Source organism: Prunus persica, chromosome G1 (assembly GCF_000346465.2).
Source record: "Prunus persica cultivar Lovell chromosome G1, Prunus_persica_NCBIv2, whole genome shotgun sequence".
Lineage (NCBI taxonomy): Eukaryota > Viridiplantae > Streptophyta > Magnoliopsida > Rosales > Rosaceae > Prunus > Prunus persica.
Window position 1 is genome coordinate 32,616,454 of NC_034009.1, and position 14,316 is coordinate 32,630,769.

The 14,316-nt window shown below is 35.8% G+C and overlaps 3 protein-coding genes across 3 annotated transcripts; 1 reads left to right on the forward strand and 2 right to left on the reverse strand.

The window, feature by feature from the left end:
- LOC18789783 lies at positions 35–761 on the reverse strand. Its single transcript, XM_007223472.2, has one exon. The coding sequence runs from the start codon at positions 703–705 to the stop codon at positions 151–153; it is 555 nt and encodes a 184-aa protein (XP_007223534.1). The 5' UTR covers positions 706–761; the 3' UTR covers positions 35–150.
- Positions 1,491–6,672, reverse strand: LOC18789967 (mitochondrial import receptor subunit TOM40-1). The gene is made up of 11 exons (XM_007223584.2): positions 6,185–6,672; positions 5,223–5,304; positions 5,026–5,128; positions 4,820–4,915; positions 4,659–4,709; positions 4,213–4,278; positions 3,672–3,773; positions 2,917–2,985; positions 2,755–2,838; positions 2,463–2,558; positions 1,491–1,819 (listed from the first exon to the last, which is right to left on the reverse strand). The coding sequence occupies exons 1-11, from the start codon at positions 6,315–6,317 to the stop codon at positions 1,763–1,765; spliced, it is 939 nt and encodes a 312-aa protein (XP_007223646.2). The 5' UTR covers positions 6,318–6,672; the 3' UTR covers positions 1,491–1,762.
- On the forward strand, positions 7,520–13,803 carry LOC18790073 (probable protein arginine N-methyltransferase 6). Its single transcript, XM_007222712.2, has 13 exons — positions 7,520–7,896; positions 8,345–8,410; positions 8,615–8,683; positions 9,096–9,131; positions 9,311–9,376; positions 9,751–9,819; positions 9,913–9,990; positions 10,500–10,578; positions 10,951–11,045; positions 11,718–11,802; positions 12,604–12,800; positions 13,044–13,162; positions 13,265–13,803. Exons 1-13 carry the CDS (start codon positions 7,624–7,626, stop codon positions 13,305–13,307), a joined length of 1,275 nt encoding a protein of 424 aa, XP_007222774.2. The 5' UTR covers positions 7,520–7,623; the 3' UTR covers positions 13,308–13,803.

Here is a 14,316-nt window from a genome sequence, read left to right on the forward strand (position 1 = left end):
TTTTGTACGTTATGTTAGTCGGGTTAACTGGGGCCAAAAAATCCAATTACAATTTACAACCACGATTCAATGTGTCATATTATTCATAAATCTAATGTATCAAATTAAATATAATAAAAAAAGAAAAAAGAACACACACAAAGTATTTTCCTATTTACGATCGGGTCCATTCCCCTTTGGATCGTCGTGGTGGTCGTCATCATCAGATTCCGATTTGTCTTGGTCGTCGTCATCGTCGGAGGGTGGAGAAGGGTCGAGGCGAGCGGCGTCCTTAGCCCAGCGTATCAATTTTTCAACTTCATCTTCATCGTCGTTGTCGTTGTCGATCTCGTAGTAGGATGATGCCGACGACCGGACGGCAGCATCGGAGGAGGGCATAGGAATTGAAGCCTTGAGGGCGGCGAATCTGGTGGAGAGGTCGTCACCGAGGACTGCCTTTAGTTCCTCATCCACTTGAATGGAATTGGAATTGGATTTGGAGACAGAAGAGGCAGCAGGTCCTGCTCCTGCTCCTGGTGCTGCTCCAGTAATAACAGTTTTCATTTTGAGGGCCTCGAAGCGACGGCCGATATCGGCGTCGTCGAGAGAAACGCCGCGGGACAAGTGAGAGTTGAGAGACAGCTTCAGGAGCATATCGTCCTGTGCTGCTTGCAGCAACTCTTCAACTTCATCCCTCTCTGTTTCTTTCTTCGTCTTCCTCTTCATTACTCTCTCTCTCTCTCCGATTCATATGCTCCAATCCAACTCCGAGGCATTTATAGAAGCTTGCTTGATACCCTCAATTACCACGCGCGCCCCTCCCTCCCTCCTGCGTTAAATTAAGAGTGTTGCTAAACAAACTTTAAAATTAACTGAGTACATTTTATAATTTAAGTTAACTCTAATATTTTAATTAAAATATAAAATTAACTAAGTATATCCTATTTAACTACAAAAAATAGCTCTAGTACAACACTCTAATACCAATCCTAAACCAAGTTTCTCTTTTTACATGAATTTATGCCCTCTTTTCAGATTTTTGGTTTCATCAAAATCTTTAATTTTGAAATACCAATCCTAAACTAGTACTCGCTGCGTTATTCGTGAACACCAAGCAATATGAAGACTTTTCTACGTCTGATAAGGGTTGAATATAGTGAGTAAGGTGTACTTAATAAAATTTTATTTGTTTCACAATTCAATATATCATTTTTGGTCATTTTATATTAGGGTAAATTAATAATTCAATAAATAGTTTGGTAGTAGGGTGTACTCAGTTAATTTTAGGGTTCGTTTAGCAGCACTCTAAATTAATCTTCCTTTAATAAATTTTTTTTTTCAAAGCCACTTGAAAAACTCAACCCAAAATAACTTCTCAACAAATTAAATAGACGCTAAAAAAAAAATTAAATAGACCCTCAAATTGTGTTTTGTAGATCACCAAATAAAGACACCCTTACATAATAAAGACTTTTAAATGTTTTTTTAAGTGTTTTTAGGGGGAAAATATATTTTGAGAGGAACAAAATTCTCAATCTATTTCATAAAAGTCAGAGACAGCAGTACCATACATACTGCAACAATTCACCAAGTTCTAGTTATGACCATAACATGGCTTGTATAATTACAGATATTTTGAATTAGTTCTGCCAACTTGAGCCAAAACATCTTCAACTGCCAGATGAGTAAAATACAAATCCTACCCCGAATTTGTAGTCTTTCTTCTTGTAGTAATAATGAGCTTTTATAAAATTTCATAGTAACAGCCCTTCAGCTTTTGCATCTATTCTCCTGCCGCCAACCCAAACCCGAATTTGTAGTCTTTCTTCTTGTGATCCATCTGCAAATAGAAATTTTGGAGATGCTGTTAATGTTACGAAATATGATTTGGAAAGATCAAGAATAGATGCATCTCCAGCACATCCCCCTGTGCAAGGTTGCAACAAACCTATACCCTAACGGGAATCGACGCATGAGTGGCAGGACCCATAATAATGCAGTATGGGAGAAGTTTAAGTTTCAAACATTATCACCACATCGAAGACAAAGGCTCCAGCATCTATATGCATGCGAGTTAAGCCAATTTCCTAGAATAGAACATTCAGCTTCATATGCTCAATAGTGTAATAACAGTAAGGAAACCACCGCAACAAATATCTAATCATAGCTGATGGATGGCATTTGGTTAACCGGGACCACACCCCACAAAGCCTAATTACTCAATTCAAAGATGCAGGAGGCTGAAGACAAATTCAGGTCTTCCGTGTTTCAACTTTCCAGTACACAAACAAATTTCAACAGTTCCACTGCCCATGAATTTGAATGAAATGAATGGTGGGAACAGAAGAGCACACAACACAAGGAAAATCAGTTTGGCATGTACATAAACACACAAATACAGGCATAATAATCAATTCTTAGCTTCAAACTATCTATCGTCTTAAAATAGTCTATCAATCAATTTAAACTAGCAAATTTCTCACCTCTGCAGAAAGAATAAACTTAAGACCCATACTTAATCTCTCTTCAAGAAAAGCAGCCGTGCGGCCATTGGAATCAATCTTCCCTCTAAGACGACTCTGAAAGAAACGGAAGAAATAGGTTAGGTATGTACATGATTTCTTAAATTCCAAATACTGCAAATAGGTTAACGTGAATTGGCATGGGAGAATGTGTTAAAGACCAAAGTTACCCACTTATAGTGTTTCCTGTCATTAAATACGAAGATATATATGTGTCTGTCCATTTTTTAACGACTATAATAGCATAGTCTACCTGTCTGAGGACGTAATCATAGCCAACACTTGCTGTGACATCTCTTGACGTGTGGTTGTACATGAGGTCTGATGCTAGTGAAACCTGCACAAATACGACAGTATAATAACTATATATAGATAAGATATAACCTAAAGTTCTGAATAACATAACTTTATGTACCTTTTCGGATAGTTTCTGAACGTAGCTCAAAGCAACCATTCCAGTGCTAGCAACCTGTCCTGTGGCAACCTGCAGGCAGAAGAACATTGAGCATCACAAAAAAATGCCTTCGCTCAGATTTATGCATGCTACAATTAAAATAAAAAAGAACATAAAAAAGAAAAAGAAGTCTCTATGATTATAATGGGATGCAGAAAAATATATTTGTACACTGGAATGAATGAAAAATCTTAAAAGGAAATTTTGATAGTGACCATTGACGAGGTTAGCAGAAAATATCAAACTCAACACCCCTTATCTTCCCTCCTTTATTTACAGAAACTTAATGCACAATCTTGTGCAGCATCACTGGGAAAGAGTAAGCAATGGTTTGCATGTACTCAACAATAATGACTTGACTTTTGAACCTATTAAGATGATTTGGAAGTCTGGTATCTGGTATGTCTACTAAGATATAGGCTTTAGTCTGTGTTCTGCATAAAGATTGGTGTTCCTTGTTGGCAGAGGATGTATGGGGGAGTAATATTCTGATTGTTCTCAGTTTGTGCAGTTAGTTTTTAGTTGTTTTCTTTTCTAAGGCCAACAAGAAGTTCATTATTTTCTCGTACCTTTTTTTTTTTCCTTTTCTCTGTAAAAGCTCTGTTATTTATCAAACAAATATAATGATAATGCACAAATGATGATGCATAATGATAAGGATCATAAATCATCTGGCTTCAAACATGTGAGGAGATATGAAAACCAAGCTGGAATACCATTTTCTCAGTGTTGAACCGCGCCGCATAACCGATGCCTGATTTTTGATGCTGACCAGCCCAGAATACTTCACCACCCAAAGAGAAATGTGGAGTCACCGACTGCAGGAATATAGAGAACGTAGACAGATTTATCAGAATAATCCTAAGAACATTTCATAAATCTGCAGTGGCCTAGTTTTACAAAACATCTCCATCCTTATAAAGTACAGCATTTTTGTGTTGACTATAATCAATTGCCACAAGAATATTGAAAAATCAATACCCAAAAAAAGGCGGCTACCAAAACAGAGCCTATTTTCAGTCAATCATGTTGTTGAGTTTAACCTTCGAGATCAATAAACAGACTACAATTATGATAAGGTCATTATCATACAATATATTGTCAGTATCCCAATAAATCTGGACCTCTAAGACTATTTTAAGATATGTTTGATACCAATATGATTATCTCAAAAAAAACCATGGACACGAAATTAAATTGTTTGGTATCATTGTCCACGTTATCTGGAGGGTAAAAAGAAAAGGAGATTATCCTTACCTGGATGTAACTTGCTTGCAATAAGGCCCCATTTCCCACTTGAATCTGGGATCTGTAGTCTGAGCCCTGTACCAAGAAAGGAAAATGTCAAAACTTGTAGAATTATAACAAAGCTGAAGGCAATCTAGTATGTGTAAACTGAAATCTGTCATGGTTACCACCACATCAAAAATAAACTCCCAACTCTAGGAACAACAGACATGGGGATAATTGGTGTTTATCTTGTAACCATTCATAGTGAGGCTAATGGAAGATAGATAAAGAATATACTCCTGCACCCCTCTGTAAACTTTTTTTCTGACGGGCAAATTTATTTCATCTAAAATAGAGGTAGCCAAAGATGATTTTCAATAGTAATGAAGTTCTACAAGACATATAAAATGCGAAGTAAATAAATAACTTCATATATTAAAAGATTAAAAATATGATGAGAAGAGTGACCTGACCTTGTAATCAAAACTGGCCATGCCATGAGACATGTGCGGCTCATTTGTAAGCTGGGAAAAAAATTTAAAATAACTAAGTCACATAAATACTTCCACTTTTTTTACAAAAGAAAAAAAAAAGGAAGAGTTTAATTGAAAAAACAAATGAAAAATAGTTTTACCTGAGCATTAGCCTTCAAAGTGAGATTGTCAGTCAAGTCATACTTCACTCTAGCATTAAGTCTCCCATCTGTTAATACCCTCCCGAAAAGCATCAACTAAAAATTTACCCCAACCCCCACAAAGAAAAGAAATATAACAATCAATGCTTCTTCCGTCATTTCCACTAGAGGTTTCTGGATAAGTAAAAATAGCGATGGCTACCTACCTTTGGGTGGTCTATAAAATTTGCACCAAACTCATAGTGAGCAGTAGGGATTTTTATGGTTTCAGGAGACTGAGAAGGAACTGTCATAGGTCCCATGAGTACACTGATGGGAGGTGAAAAGAGTAAATAAAATATACAAAATAATATAAATAATTGATATGGAATGCATAAAGGCTCAAAGAGGAGAAGACAAAAACCTGTGGCTAAGGGAGAACTTCTGATTGAGTCCTTTAGTGAAATCAAAGCGCATCCCCTCAAAACATTCTGGCCGTAAAGACACTGCCAATCAAAGATGGAAGTCAGCAAAATACTGCCAAGCCCCTTGCCAATATGCAATTTCCTTAATCAATGAATGCATTGCAACCACTATCTTTTAGAAATAAACTAAGGTAGTGCTTGGTTCATTGGAATGAACCTGGAACATCTATGCCACTGTTTGGTTGACAAAAAAGTAAAGTGATAAGAACCTGAAAAATGTCAAATCCCCCAAAATGATGGAAAATACCCTAAACTCTAAACCCACCCAACACTGTACACTAATCTCACAAATGCAGTCATGCAGTCAGGCAGTAGCAGTACCACTGATGAGAGCACCCTCAACCAAAAGCATCGGGAGATGGTTAGATGTATAATATTAGGAATCAGAAAAGAATAAAAAAGTACCTTTGCTTTCACTAGAATAATGAACTTTTAATTACACTGTAATACATTTATGAGCAATTCAACAGCAGAAGACCAAATGTTCCAACAGAAGGTTCAGCATATAAATTACCCGAAACGAATACAATCATAAAGGTAATATCTTTGACCACGGTAACAAAAAAATTTTAAACAACAAACCCTGAGAAACACAGAGGAGTTATAAGCAACTACATGGGATTCAAAAGTTAGGCTTTTAGGCTTTTCAAAACCTGTACTAATAAACCAACTAATTCATATTCCTTCATTAGCCAAAAGTTTGTCTTTTTTTAACAATCCCATACCTACACACTACACTACACAACAAAAGGCATATCAACAATGAGCAAACAGGAACAATAGAGAGCAACTTGGAAGCTTAAATTAAATTCAGCAGACTTGTACATGGAATCACAAAGGGATAGAACAAATTACAACCATGAGTCATTATCCAAAAAACGAAAAATATGTGATACTGAACTGAGAGCTTCACGGTTGATTTCTTCATAGGGTATGGGGCAAGGCAGGTTTGTGTAGTCCAGTTTCTCGTTCATAGGCTTCGTCTCCGCAGCCTTGCTTCGCGTGGTAGTACCTGGAGGTACAAGACCCGCCATTGCTTTGAGTTCCTTCTGATTCGAAGATGACTGAGAGAGAGAGAGAGAGAGAGAGAGAGAGAGTGAATTAGAGAATTGTGAGTTGAGGGTTTTGGGTTCAACCGTTTAAAGAAAAGGCCCCCTTCATTCTTGGTGGATACGGCAGTGAAATCCTCACCACCGTCACGGTGGGATCCACATCCACCTCAGCTGCCCAGTGGGTGTTGCAGCAAAAAAGGGAAAGAAACACAAGGCGCAAAAATAAAAGGCTAAGCTTAATAAATAAAAGGCTAAGCCAAACCAAAAAAAAAGAAAAAGAAAAGGCTAAGCCAAACGAACACCGTGAGGCCCAACCCAAACTAGGCAACCCATCAACCATCCTATTTCTTTCTTTATCAATAAACTTGAAGAAAAAAAAAAGTTTATTGATTTATACAAGAGAGAATGTTATGTTATGTGTTAAACTCGTAGAAAACTATGCGTTCAAGTGATCTATCTTGTATATGTGTTGTAATATAAGTAAATATTTTTTTTATACTATTTCCTAAGAAAGGAAAAATAAAATATTTTGTCCGTTCATATTATAACATATGTATAAAATATACCACGGGCATACTACTGTAATATTATTGGTAATTTAAATTTTCTTTTCATAAACTTCCTTTAATATGAAATATGAAAATTTCAAACTTATAATGCATTTATGCAAAATAGAGAAACTTACCACTAGAAGAATAACTAGTTAGATTTTTGGCCCCAACCTATAATATCTTTTTGTAGCAAAACAAAAACCTATGATATCTTTCCTCGAATGTATGTGTTAGATAGAAAATCGGTGTGTAAGTAACGAAATCATTTTTTCTGATTTGTTTTTTAAAATATATTGAAGACATTCATTAGAAGAGTAACAACATTTTTATTAGAAGCACTAAAAATTTAGTGTTTTTATTAGAATATTAGAGGTACAATAAAAATGTATTAAATTCAATCGCTTTTTTTTTAATTGAAAATTCAAGCGTTCTTTTTTTATACAAGCTATTGAGAAATGAAATTTACACATATATTTTCCAATAAAGTTTACAAATATATTCATTGGATGTTTAAGAATTTTGAAAAATTCAAGGGCTTTTATTTACCGTATAGTTGACAAAATAAAACGCGGTCCGAGTATTAAATAAAATAAATTTTTTTAAAATAAACTAGACGAAAAGAAAAGAAAAACTTAAATTTGGTGAAAAATGCGAACGGCGAACGTCAAACGGCGCTTTATTTCTTCTCCCTCAAAATTGGGTCTGCCAGTGAGTGAGCGCGAGCGAGCACCAAAACAATGAACTCGAGCCCGGCTTACAGTAACGGCTACCACCCACAGCAACAGCAGCACGGAATGAGCCAGAGGGATAAAGTCCGCCGGGGAACACGTGCCAGGTCACGTGAGCACAGAGAGAGCTTTGGTAGTGGTGGTAATTTTGGCGGGCTTAGGGTTTCTGAGCATAATAAGCAGCAGCAACAACAACAACAACAAGGAGCGCCTTGTACCGACTTCGACATGGCCTATTTCCACTCCTACGCCCACGTTGGCATCCACGAAGAAATGATTAAGGTGCATTTTGATTTTTTTTTTTTTTTTTTAAGAATCGATTACGAAATTTCCTAGTGTAAGTCTCGGATTTTTCAATTTTTTATTACCGCTTCTATGCTCTGAGTTTCCGGTGGGGTTCGTGGCAGCTGGGGAAATGAAATTTAGCTTTACGGGATATTCTATTGTTGTTACTGCTCATCACGTTGTTTTCTTCTTGTATGAGAATGCATCTCAAGTGGGAATGCGAATAAGAAACCTTGTAAAAGGATTTGGGCCATAACATCATTATGCGTTGTTTAAGGTTCTGTGTCTTTGTATTTTCAAAATTTCAAGGGAACAGTTGCTGCCGTGTCATTGGAAACACATTGTTATGGCTTTTTTTTCTTGGACAAACATTGTTATGGTTATTCTTCTGTAATTTGACCGTCATATAATTTATTGACTTATGTGGCAAAATTTCGTCATACAGGATCGTGTACGCACTGAAACTTATAGGACGGCAATCATGCAGCACCAGAGTTCTATAGCAGGCAAAGTAATGTAGCTGTAATTGTAGTTGAGAAGTGATATGTTTTTTTTACTTTGGTATTGCCTTCTGTTTATATCTGTTTTGAAGGATTTATAAGATGTACCTTATACATTAGAATATACTATAATGGGGCATCATATTCTGACATTTATTGACCTTGTTTATACAATAACTTCTTCATTTTTATTCTCAATTGAATAATGCTTGCAGGTTGTAGTGGATGTTGGCTGTGGTACAGGCATTCTTTCTATATTTTGTGCTCAGGCCGGTGCAAAACGTGTAAGCTGTTTTTTAGATAATATTTGATAAGTTGGATGTGCTTATTTGTAATGATTATCTTTTTTGACATGGGGAAACTTGCTGGGTTTGGAAGGATGTTATGTGTTTAATTTAACTGCGGGTTTAGTTTAGTGTCCAATCACTACGGTTATCAAATGGTATGATGCATGGGTTTTAACATAATGCTACAAACCCATAATGCCTTTTCATTTCATGATTGTTGCTGCCATCTCTGCCCTTCCTTTTCCAGTGACATCTGATGAATAAAATTGGGTTTTCTTCTCCTTTTTTTCCTTTATACTGGGGTTAATATTTGTAAGTTTGGTTTAGTCACTTCCGTGTTGTGTCTCATTGTGGCATTATTGTTCCTTATGTATAAGATTCTCTTATGTATTGTGTTACAACCAACCAGGTATATGCTGTTGATGCAAGTGACATTGCAGTGCAGGTATGTTCTTGTAGTAATGCTTGTTACTTTTTATGCATGTGATTTGAATCTCTATTCATTTATTTATTCCAGCCTTTTTGCTCCCAGAAAGGAAAAACCTCTGGTATTTAAAGTGTGCATGCTTGATGTAAAATGTCTCATTATCCTTATGATCTGAAGCTCTTATGCAATGTAACCAGGCAAATGAAGTTGTGAAAGCAAACAATCTATCTGAAACAATCATTGTACTACATGGGCGAGTTGAGGTAAGTTTCTATGACCAGGACAATTTGTTGATTTTGCTTTTCAAAGAGTTGTTTATTATTAGAATTCTGCTCGCAAGCAGGGTTTGAAATATGATAAGAGTATTTGTAAAACTAATAGGTAGCATGAGATTCATACCTCACTTATGGGATAGAAGCGTTTAGTTCTTTGGGTGTTTCCTGTGAGTTTGCGTAGAAAATTGAGGCACTAAGAGATGCTAGTTGTTGGTTAGAGCCATAAACCTTCAATGTATAGCAGTATTTAATGTCATCTGCATGAGAGAGAGAGAGAGAGAGAGAGAGAGAGAGATTTCTGTTGATGTTGATTTGAATTACAAATTTACATGCCAATATGGCTAAAAATGATCGTTCTGCAGGATGTTGATATTGATGAAGAGGTTGATGTCATAATTTCAGAGTGGATGGGCTACATGCTTCTGTATGAGGTAGATGTTAACATTTTTTTCATGATTGCATATTGATGTATTGCTATGACTGTCACTCATTTAAAATTGTACCTCGGCATGCTTGCTTATTAGAGTATGCTGGGAAGTGTCATCACGGCAAGAGATCGCTGGCTAAAACCTGGAGGTCTAATACTTCCTTCAAGTGCAACGGTATCTTTCTTTTCCTTTTTTTCATTTATTGTGACATTTGCATCTTTAGTTGTGAAACCTGTTACACTGGTGCTGCCTTGATATCATTGAATTTACAATCATGCCATATTTATTTTGTGCCAGCTTTATGTGTTGTTTAACTTCTGTATTATCAACTTAAGTAGCTGGGATCAGTTATGGATTCATATTCGGCCTTGGGCATCCTTGTGGGCATCTACGTTTTCAGAGTTTAGGGAGTTTACCTTTTATTTAATCTATTTGGATTGGAAAGCAGTGGTATCGTAGAGATATAGTTTTTCAATTAAAATGTGGTAGAGAGGTGTCTTAGTTTTAAGATTCTGGTTCTTGTATATTTGATGGATTTCTTGTTCACCAATTTGTAAATTCTGGTTTTTTAAATAAAATTTTGGTTTCTTATAAATAATAAAAAACAAGTTCTTATAATATAGCAGCTTGTTGACAAATGAATTTGTTTCTATCATGCTGATTTTTATTTTGTATGCTTGCAGTTGTACATGGCACCCATCACACATTCTGATAGATACAGTGAAAGCATTGATTTCTGGCGCAATGTTTATGGAATTGATAGTGAGTACATATCATATATATTATCATCATATTCTCAATTGTTATTGGCATATAATTGGATTCATATCGCATTTATGAACATTGTCAAAGTAAAATTTTCAGTAGGGGAGCACTACTCCCACACTCCAGTGCGGTAGTGTTTGTGGGGAGCGCGAATATTGCTTCCCCTTTCCGGATGATAAAAGAAATGACTATCAACAAGCTCACTTAAGCCTTATGTTGATGGCTTTAAAATATATATATCCTGATGTGAGCGTAGTAGCAGAATTCATTTAGATACCATCGTGGAACTTTTACTTACTAGTCAGTGAGTACATGTATGGAATCATTGATCTCTAACATTTTTATTTTATTTTACTTGCATTGTTGCAGTGTCTGCCATGTTACCATTGGCAAAACAGTGTGCGTTTGAAGAGCCATGTGTTGAGACAATCGTGGGTGAGAATGTTTTGACATGGCCACATGTGGTGAGTGTTCTCAATTGAGTTGCACATATACGTGTGGTGTATAGGTTTTTTTCCCCTTTTCTGCTTATGAATATCTTGATAATCATAATCTTTGCTACCAGTGTTGATGTTTTCCTTTTCTAATTTCCTGTTTGTTTTCTTTCTTTCTTTTTATGGGAGACTGTATATCTTCTTTCTGAAAATTTATAAATACTCGCGTTCTCTTCCATAGATGCAGTGGCAATTATTTTGTGCAAGAAGCTTGCAGTCTGAAACCAATTGCTAATAGATCAAAAGATAAATTATTAGTTCCAGAAGTGGGGACATTACTCATTCGTTGAGTGAATGTTAAGTTATTTAGTCAAAGAAACACTTACATGACTTAGATTCCTTTTGCTTGATACTAGTTGAGACCATAAGATCTCTTTAATATAAGGATTTCAACTGCTATTTTGCTATACACTTCCCATTAACTCTTATAAGAAAATGATGCTTGTAAGTCAATGAATCAGTTCACTGCTTCTCTTCTCATTCTTGGACGAAGGGTTTTAAAAATCAGGGTTTTCTCTAATTAGAAGATAAATATACCATACAGTAGATATATCTCTGAAGAGCTCCACTCATTAGTTTTTCTATTTGTGTACGTAGAAAGTATACAATCTAAAGCATCATGCTTTTACTAATTGGTTGTAGGTTAAGCAAGTGGACTGCCATACAATTACACTTCATGAGTTAGAATCTGTTACAACAAACTATAAATTCAAATCAATGATGCGAGGTATCTCTCTCTCTCTCTCTCTCTCTCTCTCTCTCTCTCTCTCTCTCCCCCTTCCCATATATGTGGGTGTGTGTCCATGCAAGTGTACATATTTCAATTCTTTGGTCTCATTCTTGTTATCACTACATATTTTTTATGATGTTGGAAAAAAAAAATTTGTTTTCGATTATCAGTTTCATCATTTCTCAACCCAAAAAATTCAATAGCTATTTCTTCAGACCTTTTAAAATTTCTTAAATTCTTGAAAACAATTAAAGAACAGTGAGAAACCTGGAAATGGAAACTTCTATTGACAAATACTGTTACAAATCCTGTTCATGTTATTTTCTTGCACATCTCAGTTACATGAGTTAACATGTGATGATTAAGGAAGGGAGAGTGAAGAGTTTGCAAAACTATGATATGAAAAATGAGTCTCAAACTATCAAATTCGCTGTGTGTTGTTTTGAACACTTTCAGGAGGAACTTTACCATGTAGAGAGAAATTCGAGTCTAGAATTCATACTTTTTTTTTTTTTTTTTTTTTGCGAATCTCATACATGATGAGTATTTTCCATTGGTTGGTTGTTTTTTTTTTTTAATTTTTAAACTAAGATGTCTAATCTATTATCCAGAATCTGTTTTTTCAAGAAATTCCCAGGAAGGAGTAATGGATTCTTATGATTTAAAAACCAGAATCTCGTCTTTGTGGGGTTTTGGGATTTTTCATTTGTGGGTTTTTGGAGGAGGGAGTTCTTATAGTATTTATTCCAGTTTATTCAGTAGATGCTGTTGTGGTTGTAACTATTCCTTAATTTACAGCTCCACTACATGGGTTTGCGTTTTGGTTTGATGTCGAATTCAGTGGGCCTGCATTAGCTGGTACAAATAATCATGCACCATCCTCACTTATTAGCAATCATCCAGTGGATGGTCAGCAGAGGAAGAAACGAGCAAATCCCAATGAAGCGCTGGTTCTGTCCACTGCACCTGAGGACCCCCCAACGCATTGGCAACAGGTACAGTTACACTTATTTAACCCACTCTTTGGGCTACCCAGCTAGGTGATAACAGAACTTGTTAAGGTTTATGATGCTTAAACATTCTCAGTACAAAATGGTGTTTAGTTTTTTGCCAGGAAACAGAATATCATTCAGTCTCATCATAACTTGATAAGTTTTTTTGTAGTAACCCCCTTTGCTCAGATCTTTCATGTGTTACTGTGAACTTTTCTCAGTCTGTCTAATGAAGCAATATTGCAGACTGTGCTATACTTTTATGACCCAATAGAGGTGGAGCAAGATCAACTCATTGAAGGTTCTGTAACACTATCACAAAGCAAAGAAAACCGTCGATTTATGAATATCCACCTTGAATATGCGTGAGTCTCATCTTACAATTCATTAATACTTTAGTTCTTTAACCTCGGTAAAATCACAGATGTCTTGAATGTTAGCCTCATAATTAATCTCTGCTCTTGCAGCTCAGGTGGAAGATCCTTTGTAAAAGAGTCCGTAATGAGGTGATTCTACTAATAACTTCCTGTGTGGTTATTTCAAGGGAAGCATGGACAAGTCATTACATTGCTTAACCTGTGCCCTTCTTGCTGCCCCAAACTCTCTGCAGACCTGGCTTCTCTGCAGAACTTTCTGGGTGACCTTGCGATAACTTTTCCTTACAATTGAAGAAAGATTACTTAATAGAGAGAGATAGGCGAATTGATTTAGGAAAGATGTGATGTTAACCCTGTTTGTGCTTTAAGAATGTTAATGTGGAGTTAGTATATTGTTGAGGTTGAATTAGAATTGAGATTTGAGATTGAGACGGATATAAGTTGTGACAAGAGGGGGTCATGTACTTGTGACATTGTCAAGTTATTTGCGATTTCTAGTGTGCAATGGTGTACTAACCCTGACCTCACCAGTAACTAAAATTTTGTGAGTGGAATCATCTGTAGCAACTTACAATTATGCACCATTTGTTCTATTCTATTGATATTAAGATTTTGGAAGTTGATGTTCACTGTCAAGGCCTGTGTTTTTTTCTACCCTGAATCCCCTTCTCTGTATTACATTTTACATTGATTAAAATTTAAAAATTTATATGATTTTTAAAATTAATATTTTTGAAATTCTATGTAATTACATGACCTGGTAAAAAATAATTAAACGTCAAAATAAAAAAGGAAAATTCAATTTGGTTTTTATTGGAATCAGAATTTACAATCTAAATATCGTGACTTATTATGAGGTGGAATTGGAAAGTGTAGGAATTTTCTTTTGATTTGGTTTCCTGTTTGTGTTAGGTTAGTGAGACTTGTTAGGCAAGGTATCAAGTACGATAGTTAATTAGGAAGAGGCTAGAAGAAAGCAAACCAACTCCTGCAAGGAAACAATTAACCAAGTTCTAGAGTTAATTAGCAACGACTGAGCAGAGAGAGAGAGAGGAAGAAACCTATAAATTGGCTGCCCCTGCCCTGCCCGTCTCCTTTATGGGGGTAGGAAACCCTGATATATATATATATATATATATATT